Raw genomic sequence first — 13,244 nt, 5'->3', positions numbered from 1 at the left:
AGAATTCCACAGGAGCTGGATGATGGATGACGGCGACCTCACCAAGAGGAAACTCAACATCAGCAGGAGTTTGGCTCCGGTTCCATCAGCTTTGGGACGGGGAAGGCGACTGCATCCAACAGCAGAGGGTTTAAAAAAATTGGGAGTCGGCTCCATTTCCCTCCCCGTCCCTCTGGCCGGTGCAGCTGTGGCACAGCTGTCAAACTTTCCTTCCCGGAGCAGCGCGGGCACCAGCCGTGACTCACCCGGGCTGAGCCGGAGCTTCTCCCCGCCGCCCCCGGGAGCGCGGCTCAGCATCTCCTAAACTCATTTCAAAGGCCCGCCTGGCTTCTCGGGTGGTGCTCCTCTCAGCTGCAAACTGCTCAGGGAAGAAGTGGGAGGTGCCTCCCTACTACTCCTGTAAAACGACACTCGGAAACTTCGGCAGCATCGATGGGAAAACCCGGGGTGTTTCCCAGATTCGTGGCTGACAGCAGCTAGCGAAAGTATTTCGTGGGGGACCTGAGAAAGGGAATAGTCCTGCTCCTCTTGGACATTTCTATTTATAAGCAGTAACAGTTTTTCTCACTGAGCTTTGCAAAATATTAAATCACGAAGCAATTTTTTAAAAATTTAGAAAAAAAGAAGCAGAGACTGCTTACAGAAGTAACAGACCAAAATGAGTTCAAAACAAATAAAATCGCCTGGGCTTTAGGCACATGAGCTCTACATAAATGCTAAGTGCTACAGAGCCCAAAGTACTTGCCATAGTCTGAGGTCTACCTCACCCAGGACCCACTCTCTGTCAGGGGTAAGTAGCAGGGAAAGGAGATTAGAAACAGAACATCCCCATAAATGTCTCACCAACCATCAGAGCCTTGAGAGCTTAATAAGATGAAAATTACAGCCAGACTCCTTTGTACAGTACACACCACTGGAGCTATTTTTTCATAAATATTGTTAATCTCTTTTCAAAAAATAACAGCAACAAAAAATACGCTTCTGGCTTGACTTGTATCTCATGACAATGTAACAATATTCTGTATTCTGTGTATAGTTTTTTTCTATTTACTAGCATGTAGCAATTTGCTTTATAAGGGTTTCAGTGCGTTACATGAAAAAAACACTCATCCTATTTATTTAATCTTGCCACCTGCTAATTCCTCTGGGCACACCTTAGCTTTTATATTGCGACTTATCACCCCCTGTTTATCTTTCCCGCATTACCTGTGGTTTTAGGGATCTCTGGAGCCTGATTCTGTGCCATATATCCTCTTTTATTTTTGCCTGTGAGGCCGTGGCAGCCAGGGAGTGTGCTGTATGTGTGGTGAAGGTGAGGGGCAGGGGCTGTGCTGCTGTCACAGCCAGGGCCAGGGCTTCTTCCACCATCATGTGATTGTGTTCACGCTGCTCCTGGTGCCTGCCAGGGATATGGGCTCTTATCTCTGGGTGCCCCAGCTGAGAGCAGGGCTGCACTGGATCCCTGCCTTCTCTGAGTGCTCCTCAAAAGTGTAAAAGACTTCAGAAAAATAGTCCAGGAGCAGCTCCAAGGCAGAGGGGTGGGTGAGTGTTTGCCATTTGGGGTGGTGGGGCTGCTGCCACAGGCTGGCACCTCCTCAGAGCACCCTGAGCATGCAGAGCCTCCACTCAGCTACAGAACACAGCAGGCCAGAGCTACATTATTGTTGTTCAGAAGGCACACAATTCATTTTACAGACTAAATATTTCCAGCAAGAGCACTCACTGTAGGTGTGGGTGCCAAGCCCTGCTGTCGCCTTCCTCACCATTGGGAGAGCATTTTTGTTTTATTGCACAGACAGTGGGTTCTCCATCCCCTCCCTCAAGTATGTGTTGAGATGGCACACTGGGTTTATCACAGGCTAAGGAAGAAAACTGGAGCTGGAGTCTCTGCTTCCTGTCATCCCAGCAGCCTGTTTTAGCTCATGGGGCTCTTGAGAAGACAAATTGCATTTCCTCTGTGCCTGCTGGAGCCTGAGCAGCCCCACAGAGCAGTTCTGTAACCTCAGGTGAGTGGTCCAGCCCTTGTTAGCCCAATTACACAGTCCCTATGCCCACGCAGAGGAGGGAATACTGACAGGTAAAAGGAACAGTGTGGGGAAGCAGCGCAGCAGGATAGAGGTCAGGCAGGCTCTGTTCAGACCCATGGTTTCCCTGTTATCTTTACAGCACTTTCCAACAGTGGGCTTCTCTAGAGAAGCTAAAGGATCTGCCAGAGCTCATCCAAGGGTATGGGATGGGAATTTGTGGTCCTGCCTCTCAGTACTACTGGGTGGAGCACAGGTTCCACACTGCACTGAGATTTTTCCATTTCCACTCAAATCTGGGCCATGTCAGCCTAGGACCTTCCAAAATAATACCAGGCAATTACTGTGTTTTAGTTTTCAGGACAGTAAGACAAATTATTGCTCGTTAAGATTTAAACACCTCGAATGAGGCAGCAATGTCAGCTTTTTCTTTTTTTTCCACGTGTGAAGCTGGAATACACACCTAATTCTCAAAATCCAGCTTGTCAGACTATAACTTCCTAAAACCTGCTACAGAATGATGTTATCAATCAGCTGATGTACCTCTGGCTGGGCTTTCAGTAGGGAGTACCCCCAGGAGAGGTGGCACTTCAATGATGAAGGCCCTGTGCATACATCCAGGCTGAATTCCCACCCCAGCTCTATCCAGCAGATGCTCACAGAGGTTGTGGTCATGACGAGATGGGATACTGGAATCCAGCACAATTCCCAGATTTCTCTTTGTGTCTCACATTTGTAAAACAAATATATGTGTTGGTCCCGTGCCCACATTTGGGTCTGTCGCAGATCTTTGTCCAAAATAAATTAATTATAGGCAAAGGGAAAACAGCACATTCCCAAGTGCCTTTGATCTGGGGGTTAAGAGAGCTGGTGAGTGAGGCTTCAGTGCAACACAATCCACTCGCCCCTTCCCCTGCTAAAATTAAACCCAGTGATGTGCACTTTAAAAATAGTCCCGTCCAAACTGTCCCAAAACCAGCCCGAAAGTTAAAATGGGGCAAAAAAGATAGGAAATGTAGCCTGAAACCATCCTGACTCAGGGCCTCTGGGGCTTATATCCCACGAAGGGAAAGTACACATGCATAAATTCCTTCATTTATGTATTCACCACACTGCGTTTTCTGCCTTTCCTATCAAACCCCCCAGCCAACCCAGGAAAGATGCTTTGACAGTTTTCCAACAATCAGCCCTGCAGAGATACCTAAGCCATAACCCACTACATTTTCAGTAGCAAAGGGGAATTCAGAGTGGAATTAGAACCATGATCTGTAGCCTGGGGGCGAGTGCCACCAGCAAGATGCCACTCAGCAATGTCCCTGCAATTTCCCTGGATGCAAGGGGTCAGGGAAGCGGCTGGGTACAGCAGAAGCACGGCAGTGAGAGGAGTTTGCATATGTGGGACACTTGGGGGGCTGCCTGCCAGAAGTTGGGAAGCCTGCTGAGCCTCTTTCCTTCTGGCAGAGCCCTTGCATACTCCTGGTTTTGCATTTTGGAGGGTTAAGTGCTTGTGTGAGATTATAATTTTTAAAAAGAGAGAGAAAATAGTCAGAGAATGGTGCAGATAAATCTGTGTCAGGTTTGCCTGAGTGGGTTTCTGCAGAGTAGCATGGGCTCAGGCTGTAACTCTGGAGAAGACCAGGGAATCCCTGTAGGGCACTGGAAAGGGGGATAGCCTGAAATCCTATTCAGACCTCTGCACAAACACTGGAGCCACGCAGCGGGAGCTGTAAAAAGCAAGTGCCAACTATTTTGCACCTCTCATTTCTAAAAAAAAAAAAGTTTAAAAAATTATTCTTCGAGGGCCTGTGTTGGTTGGTGCGTCTATGATGACCTTCAGAGCATCCCTGCTGGACCAGACCTGGGAGAAGAAGCTTTCCTGGGAGACCCGCTGCCCTGGCTGCCCCTGTGCCGGCGCGGTGCAGAACTTTATCCCTGCTCTCCCAGCTGGGAATCTCGTCACCTTTCCCACCGGGGCTGGGAGGAACACGGGGAGTGGCCAGCCTGCACTTTGGGGCTTCAGCAGCAGACCCAGCCTCGCTTTTCCTTTTCACCTCGGGAAAAAACGGAAAGGTGCGGGAGCTTCTGGAAAGAAAGAAAGAAAGAAAGAAAGAAAGAAAGAAAGAAAAAAAAAGAAAAAAAAAAAAAAAAAAAGGGACTAGGACGCGGCGCGGGGGTTCCGAGGCGAGTGCGGGGCCGTGCGGCGGGGCGCTCCCGCAGCGCAGGGCGCGCTGACCTTTCCGCGGCCGCGTTGTCCCCGCCCGCAGCTGCCGCCGTCGCTCCGGCGCCGCCGCCCCGCGCCCAAGGTCAGCTCCGCCGCCGCCGCAGGTACGCGCGGGGATTGCGCGGGGGCGGCCGGGCGGGGAGAGCCGCGGCGTCACCGGGGGAGGGAAGGGAGGGCAGGGCGGGAGGAGGGCCGGCTCCCCGCGGAGGGCTCGGCCGGGCCGGTCGCCGCCCGGCGCCCGTATTTAAAGTGTGCCCGGGGGTGGCGGGTCGCTGCGCGGAGCCGCTCCCGGAGCAGCGCCGCCCGCCCCGGCAGCAGGGAGGGACGAGGGAGTAGGAGGAGGAGCGGGCAGGAGGAGGAATCCTGGCAAGTTCACTTTGGTACCAAGTGGCAGGAGGGCTGCGGGGCTCGGACGGGCGATGGAGAAGGATAAGATCCACCTGCGCAGGCTGCCGGCCGCCGCGCCCTGGGGACCGCGTAAGTCTCGGCCGCCGCGCCGGGGAAGGTGCGGTGCGGGATGGGGACGCGCTCCTGCCCGGCCAGGGACGGGCTCGGCGGGCGGCTGCCCCCGCTGCCCCGATAAGGGATTTATTCTTAGCGTTTCATCGACTATTTTTAAAAATCCAGAAATAATCGCCGCAGAGTACCGGCGAAATTAAATAGCTCGTCTTCCACCTCCCTTCCTTCCCCACACCCCCGAAGAGTAAAACAGTGTAAAGTCCTTTTAACCTATACTAATATCATAATTAAAAGCGCGTCTAACCGCGGGAAGCCAGTCTAATTATGAAAAATTGCCGGAGTACGAAGTATATGTGACAAATCCTTGAGTTGATGATTGCTGTTAATTCACACCGTGCTGCGGAAGACGAGCTAAAAAAAAAAAAAAAACAAAAAAAAAAAAAAAACAAAAAAAAAAAAAAAAAACAAAAAAAAAAAAAAAAAAAAAACAAAAAAAAAAAAAAAAAAAAACAAAAAAAAACAAAAAAAAACCACACAAAAAAACCAACTTACTAAATGAAATGGATCTGTCTGAGATTGTCAGTAATGTTTTTACAGAAGTGACTAAATCATGTATCTCGCTATCATTAACTAATGTGTGCAGCAAAATAAATTATATATATTGGAAGGGGAAAATACATTCCTTGGCTGAGAAGTTGCAGAATGTTCGGAGCCAAAGAGCAGATCGTTTAAATGGTAGGGGGTGGGAATTTCCTTGGCTTCCCTCTGGAAATAAATCACGGCTTAGTGTCTGTGTGCATGCATGTGCACCCACATGCGCATTTATATAAAATCTGTGTATAGAAAACCTTCCTGCACACACACTGGGACACAAATTTTGCAAGCACTATTTACTGAACGCATTTTTTCTACCAGCTTGGAAACAATAAAACCAGGACCGAGATGCTAACCAGGAACATGCTGGAACACTTCTGATTATCCGGCTGAATTGTATACAAATGAAGTAAATTTAGCATGGCACCATTTATAAATTCCATGCTTTGCAATCAAAATTCCAAATCTAGCTGTTTGCAGCTAAGAATAGCACGGGGAGCCCTTTTCTTTACTCCCTCTTTTTGGATTCCCATGAAAACCTAGAGCCTGCTCATTAAATAGCCAAGTTATTTCACTGGAGTTCAGTCCATTTCTAGAAGAAATGCTGTTTACTCATCAAACCTAGGCTGGCCAGAATTCTCAGAATTTAAACTTTTTCTTTAACGTCTGACACAAAACAGGTGGGCTGTAGATCTAAGGAGCAGGGGACAGGGTTTCTGCATGACACTGGTTGTGCCACCTTAACGTCCTTCTGGAAATAAGGAGCTCCAAGTTTGCACAACTGCAGTGGAAGGCAAGTAGAGCATGGGAAGCTGAAGTGTTGTGGCAGTACATTAACAGAGATATCAGTGAGAGGACTAAATGATAAAATGGCACTGGGAACTGCCATTACTCATGGGGCAGGTGGCAATTTATCACGAAGTAATCACAGCGATAGGGTGGTGAGAGTCCTGAGAAATCATTTGAGTGGCTTGTTATCTTTGAGAAGCAGAGTCTTTTACAGTGACATTATTTAATTTACTGAATCACCCCTTAGCAGCATGAACAGCTTCATTAATGAGTTTAAGGAGCAGTTTTGTTCTTGGCAGCGGGTGTTTGTATTTCTGTTGATAACCTATCCAAAAGTGCTTGTTTGCAAAAGCTGTTTCTAAGACAAAACCCCTGTCTAATGACATAGCAGCATTTGTGGTACAAATTTGCTTGTGACTTGCTGGAGAGACATGTGGAGACCCATCCTTGAAGTTTTTACACACAGAAGATCCTTCTGCAGACAGCGAAGGAAACCTGCTTGTTACAGGGAGTTAGGAAAAAGTTGGGGGCAGTGAAAGGATGATGGAAGACAGCAAAGCAAAAGGGAAACTGTGCTCCCCTAAGCTCTGGGTAAATACTATCTGTTGCCTTAATCCAAAGTGCTGTTTCAGTTATCACTACCAAGGAGAAAAGTGACCTCAGCACATTATTTTTGGCCCTGTCGGTGGCATGAAAGGACAGGTGTCCTGAGCTACATCTGTGCCCTGAGGAGCCAGGCACCCCAGCTGATGCCTGCCAGCCAGTTGTATGCCCACTCCTTCTCTGTGTCCCGGGGCAACGAGTGCAGTCTGGTGAGGATGGGGTGAGGGGCACAGCTGAGGTGGGCTCTGGGGCAAGGGAGGGGCACGTTGGCTTCTGAAAGGACCGTGGTGATATCCTGTCACTGCAGAAAAAAAGCTTGGAGGCACCGGGACAGGTGCCCGGGACTAAGCCCAGCTTTAGCAGTCAAGTCTTTACCCCTTAACCTTTCAGCAGTCAAAAATCCCTTGAGCGAACATTTGCCCCCTTTGAAAACAAGCTTAAATGCTGTCAGACCAGCACCCCAAAAAATGAAATGTTTCTTCCCCTCTTCTCTGAAAGACCTTGTTCAATCCAGAGCTGGGAGTTCCAGCGTGTCTCCATGGGTTTCTGGTGTGCACTGCCCAGCTTCCCCTGGTAGCACTGCAGCTCTTTCCCTTAACAGCGAAAATGATGGAGCATATTAAGCTAATAATTAATCAGAGCTGACAAGGGACTAATAACTGTATTGATTTAATTAGGACTCCTTTTCCAGCTCTGTAACTTGCAGTCATGCACATCATTAACTTAATATTTTAATTTGTCGTAATAACTTATTAATTCCTGGGGCTGAGTGCGGCCGGGGCAGCGGCTCTGACTTTGTGCTGGACTGCAGGCACATGCCACGGGAAGCATTCCCTGTCCAGCCCCAGGCTGGCAGCAGGCAGAGCAGTCACTGGGAGCTCTGACAGCATGCTGGGGTGGTGGGAAACGGGGCATTGTGGAGTCAAGTGTGGTGGATGTGGTGGGAAGATGGTGTGGAGCTCTGGGGCCACGGGCTGAGGTTGCACGGGTGCATGACCTGGAATATGGGGGGAAAGCAACGTGTCAAAACAGAAGGCAGGCAGCAGAGTAATCCTGGGAAGTAGCAGTGTTTGTTGGCATCAGGAAGGGAAAAATGTCCCTTTTGACTCGAGTTGTACCCTTTGAGTTCTGGCAGTTTTGAGAAAAGGAAATGCTTGGGGATGTGCTGTGGCTGGAAAATAAGGCTCATTTTTAATTAGGAGCACTTTGGGGAGAGGAAGAAGGGAAGGGGCTGTGACAGGCAGGTAAAGCTTGAGGACTATACTGTGTGAAAGGCTGATGAATCCAACTTTGGTCCCATTTCCTGTTTTACTGGGGATACTTGGCAGTAACTGGGGCACGTGTGGTATCTTACACAGCTGGGTCCTGAGCGAGATCCCCTGAGATGTGCTCCAGCCCAGAAACCTCTCCAGCAGGAAGGAGCTGTTCTCCCTGAGATCACAGCGCTGAAGAGGTGCTTGTATCACACTGTACAGCAAGGTCTGTGACTTCTGGGGAAAGAGATCCCCTCAGCCTCCACACAGAGCTCAGCATCCTGTTCCCTGTTGTGCAGGTACTCGCGAGTCTGCCCTGTGCCCTCGGAAGGCTGATCCCTCTGCTATATCCTCCTTTGCCATAGAGGGCGGTCAGCACAGGGATGAGATCTGGGAAAGCCAAAGGCAACAAGCAGGCTCCAGAGGAAAGCCTGTCCGAAGTCCTTGGCAGTGTCCTCGGGCAGGATGATTGGGAATTTGAAGTATCTGCGCTATCAAAACACGCATTTCATACAGAATTGTTGGGTCGCTGCGTAGGTGCACCACTGGTCCGGTGAGCTCCAGGAATGGGAGTCACCACACTACCACACTCCTCATTTCTTCTGAGTGTTCTCAGGGATTCTGACAAAGCCCTTCTGCTCACAGCCTCGTGTTTTATTACACAAGCCAAGTTAGCAACAGTGGGATGAAAGAGCTCTGTATGATTTCAGAGGCTGCAGAAGGGGCTCAGCTGGCCTGGGGTTATTCACCTCCCCAACCTCACCCATGTTTGCAGCCAAACTGGAGATCAGGACAAGACTTCCACTTCTGTCATAGGTACAAATCCCAAGGGGAGAGGGTTTTACAAATGACAAATTTTCAGGGGTTGGCAGCTTTGCTGAGGCCCTGTCATGGGGTTATTTTCAGTGGTGCTAAGTCATCTTGTGCCAGCTGTTAGATCTAAGCAATGCCACTAATACTGCGCCACTTTGTTCTGGTGCTTTGAAGAGCACAGAGATAGTGGTGTCTCCATTGTTCCTTCGAGGTAATTTATGGTAAATGTGGGCCTTTTAGCAGCAACCACAGTGTCTGCCTGGCTCGGAAGGCTTGGAATGCGCAGGAAGCAGAACTCCTCTGCTGGCCTGCATTAGTCACCACGGCTGTGTCCTAGGCGAGCCCACATGCCCTCCAGGGAAATAGACTCTTATTTATTTGGTTTAGCCTTTGATTTGAATGCCTCATCCCTCTATTTCTGAAAGTAGTACTACATCCTGGTGGGAGGGCCAACCCTTCTCCCTGCCCCCTAACCTCCCTGCATCCTTTAGCCTTTCTCTGCAGCACCTGACCCGTGTCCCCGCTCTGTCCTCGCCTTGCCTTTGTTCCGTGCCTTTGTGCTGCTCCGTGTGTTCTGTGTTCCAGCTCCCTTTGCTCTTTCCAGTGGCTTGTCCCTGCCTCTCCTCTGTGGCTGGCCCACATGCCAGTGTTTGCCGTCTTCGTCAGACTCCCACAGTTCACATTTTTTGAACCTTCTACTGGCAGTCTGTCCTTCCAGCCATTACGGAAACTATTTCTAGATTTGAACTGATGGAAAGATAGCACTAACACCAGACCCAGTGCCATTCCTCTTTAATATCTTTGCCTGCTTACCTTATCTACATATCTGATTTATTCTTGGCGGCCCTCTATCTGTGCAAGGACCTGGATGTACATTCTTATTCCTATCAGAGGTATATTAATAATGTATACAATTACTGAGATGGCCTTTCAGACTGCAGCTCCGAAAGGCAGAACCTTTTCTTGTTTTAAACTGACACAAACACCTATGGCTTTTTCCACACAACTGTAAGTGCTCTGAGGGTGTTTTAAAACCTAACTCTGTTATGAAAAGCCTAAGTGGTTTGCAGGCATTAACTGCTCTTTTCATATCCTATAAATTATTGAACTTCTATCATGACATCAGTGATACATAACTATCTGAATTATGTATTCCTGGCTCTCAGTCCTGCTAGTTTACCTCTCCCTCTATTTGTATCCTGATGAGTACATACTATAACAAGAAAAAAAAAAATCTCTGTTTTCTAAACACATTGCAAAATATTTGGTGCCCCTTGTACATCTTCATTGACGTCAGCTGATATCCTGCTTGCAGAACAAGCTTGCAGGTGCAGTAGGGATCCATGTGTTGATAAGTAAGGTTTACTGAGAGAAAATGTGCCCAGGAGAGTGAAATACATTTCACAGCATTCAATTAGTGAAAGAAGGGAAAAGTCTAGCAACTAAATTACATTTTCAGAGCAGATTCAGGACACGTTGTTAAAAATTGAATAAGAAAAGTGAGCAGATAGTGACTTCTGTGACATCATGGCAGTAAAAGTAATGAACTCTAAATAGATTTTAAAATGCTACTTTTCAACATGATACTGTAGGAGTTTTATGACTTTTCTTAGGAAGTGGAAAGGGAGCCAAGGTGGAAGTTTCAGGGCTAAGCATCATTCAGAGTTTTAGGGTTTTCAGTCCTTTGAAGTAAGGACGGTGACAGACACTTGTCCAGGGCAGCATTACCAGTCAGAGGAAAACCTCTTGCGTGTTTGTGTCTGACCATTTGCACTATGGTATCCTGGCTGCCCACACACCACAAGGCATGTCAATGAGTGTGCCTTGCAGTTCTTCCCGGATTTTGGAAGGCAAAGATTCAAAATGTGGTGTGACTTTATGCTTGTGGTATGACTGTCCAGAAGAAAAATACCTTCTGCATGCCACAAGAGATGGAAGCCTTTATGCAAATCCCGTTAAATTCATCACGAGTGCAGCATGGCGCTGTTGGACTCCAAAGGTTTTCTGTTGTTGGATTGGTGCTGTTTTGGCAAACCAGCAAGAGGAGGGGAAGCAAGGGGTGTGTGGGTGTACTGAATTCACCCAGTGTTTGGGAGTTGAGCATCCAGCTCCAGATTTAATCACCTCTTTGGTTTTGATTAGCATTGGCACGGTGACAAAATCCCAGGGTAGTTTGGGTTGGAAACGGCCTTAAAGATCATCTTGCTTCACCTACTGTCATGGGCAGGGACACCTTCCACTATCCCAGGTTGCTCCAAGCTCTCTCCAGCTTGGCCTTGGACACTTCCAGGGATGGGGCAGCCACAGGTTCTCTGGGCAAACTGTGCCAGGTCCTCATCACCCTAAAAGAGAACAATTCCTTCCCAATATCCCATCTGAACCTGCTCTCTCTGTTTGAAGCCAATCCCCCTTGTCCTGGCACTCCAGGCCCTTGTCCAAAGTCCCTCTCTCCAGCTCTCCTGGAGCCCCTTTAGGCAGTGAAAGGAGCTCTAAGATCTCTCCAAAGCCCTTTCTTCTCCAGGCTGAACAGCCCCAGCTCTCCCAACCTGGCTCCATAGATGGCTCCAGCCCTTGGGGCATCTCCATGGCATCCTCTGGACTTGCTCCAGCACATCCACACTCTTTCCGTGTTGGGGCCCCAGAGCTGGATGCAGTGTTCCAGAGCAGAGGGGCAGAATTCCCTCCCTCGCCCTGCTGGCCACGCTGTTTTCGTGGTACCCCAGGACATGTTTGGCTTTTTGGGCTGCCAGCACACCTTGACAGCTCAAACTGAGCTTTGCTGCAGCCAGCAACCCTAAGTCCTCCTCCTCAGGGCTGCTCTCAGTCCATTCTCTGTGTCTGGGGATTGCCCCAGCTGAGGTGCAGGACCTTGGTCTGTCCATCTGGAGAAGGCAGTCTGGACCTTGGGACGTTTTCCCTGGTGTTTGACCTGGTGTGGGCACTGCTGATGGAAGGTGTGTGGGCAGCAGTTTGGGATGTACCAGCTGATGCCATGGTGCATCTGGAGAGAGGAATCTGCTGTAGGACCACTGGAAGGGGGAGACCAAGCAGCTGTAGCCTGTGTGGTGAAAGCACCCTTTCCTGCTAGTGGAAACTACTCTGGTGTTGTCTGTATCCTGTGTTCCTGGCATGGAGTCTGGGACTGGTCTAAAGAAGGCAAATGCTTCTCTGTGAGTAGTCTGAATGCTTGTATGTGGTCAGCAAACCTCATCCAGATGCTTGTATCTTGCTGCAAACTTTTGGATGTTCTTCTTCTGATGAATGGCAAGAACAGGTTTCTAAAAATAAATTAATGGTTTTCCCTTTTTACTTCCTGTGACTTAATATACTTTATTTATCTGTATAGCTACTAGTCATCATGATTCTTCAGCTCACAAGAGTATAAACAAAAATGAGCCTGAGTCACAAAGTAAGGATGTGGAGCCAGGCTTTTTCCAGGATTTTCGCCAGGTGTAGGAGTTGCAGCTCCAGGGTCAGTGAGGGAAAGGGCTGGCTCTGGGGTTTGTGCCTCAGGGGTCTCACACGTGACATGGGCAGCACAGAGGGGAAAGCTGCTTTCTACATCTGCCTCCAGTGTGGTAAGACCTTGCAGCTCTGTGCAAAGAGTTAAATAAAAAAAATCATTAGAGGTGGAATTCTTAAGGTTAGTTTATCACTAAAGTAATAAAAGTGAGATTCCAGTCAATTATTCCTCTCACACTATCCCTAAGGTTCATCAGACCAACATCCAAAGCAACACTTACTTTCCTTTAATCAGCTCAAGTAGAGTATTTTCACAAATCTAGTCTCTTAGGGCATACAGTCAGTTCATCATGCTGCTGCCCCAAACCAACCATAAATTTGAATCAAACAGATCTGAAAAAAAACGAAAAAAAAAAAAATCGGGAAATTTAAGTAGAGGTCTCCTTTGGGTGGTTGCCCACTGAAATTTAAGGCTCCTTCTGTACAACAGTAGCAGAATTTGCTGTAATTTTGTTCACACCTTAAAAAATGGCAAGTAATCTAAGCTAAAACATGCTGAGCACCATTTCCTTTGCCGGAATATATCTTGGGAGTACTTCTCTTAGTGTCAAACAGAATAATGAAGAGTGAGTGTCCACATACTCCATTTTTTTTAAAATCAGCATAACTGATTGTACAGAGAGTGTGAATTGAGTAATCCTAAACTTCCATTTCAAGGTTTCTGGGGTTTTGGGTATCAGCACTGTACTAGCAGGGTTGTGTTTGCAATTTATCTTTTAGGGTATACATTGACATTGACAAGGACATAGATTTGAAATGTTATTTCATCTTTTACATCTTTATTGCTGTCACTAATCCATTTGCCAGAAAGCTGAGGCCAGCTAAAGGCATGAGAGAGCAGCTTGAGGTGCGTTGCCAGGACACGCTCCAGCTAACAGACACAGCTCTTCCCGTGCCACGGGTTTCAAATTCAGTCATTTTGGAGAAATATTTGACTTCATGTGCCCTGGGGTGTTAGATGATGTT

At 48.1% G+C, this 13,244-nt stretch overlaps 1 protein-coding gene across 2 annotated transcripts in view; it reads left to right on the top strand.

Moving 5' to 3' along the window:
* The first annotated feature begins 4,566 nt into the window (after window positions 1–4,566).
* ANO1 (anoctamin 1) overlaps window positions 4,567–13,244 on the top strand; it is a 72,803-nt gene continuing 64,125 nt past the window's right edge. For both annotated transcript variants that reach the window (XM_066187449.1, XM_066187448.1), the window contains exon 1: window positions 4,567–4,722. In XM_066187449.1, coding sequence (XP_066043546.1) covers window positions 4,665–4,722 — 58 coding nt within the window. In that variant the 5' untranslated portion in view covers window positions 4,567–4,664. The remainder of the gene's footprint in view (window positions 4,723–13,244) is intronic.

This window comes from Chamaea fasciata, unplaced genomic scaffold, assembly GCF_029207755.1.
Source record: "Chamaea fasciata isolate MVZ Bird 193981 ecotype frontalis unplaced genomic scaffold, bChaFas1.0.hap1 SCAF_7, whole genome shotgun sequence".
NCBI lineage: Eukaryota > Metazoa > Chordata > Aves > Passeriformes > Sylviidae > Chamaea > Chamaea fasciata.
The sequence above is the reverse complement of the archived record's forward strand: the minus strand, read 5'-3'. Positions and strand labels throughout refer to the sequence as shown.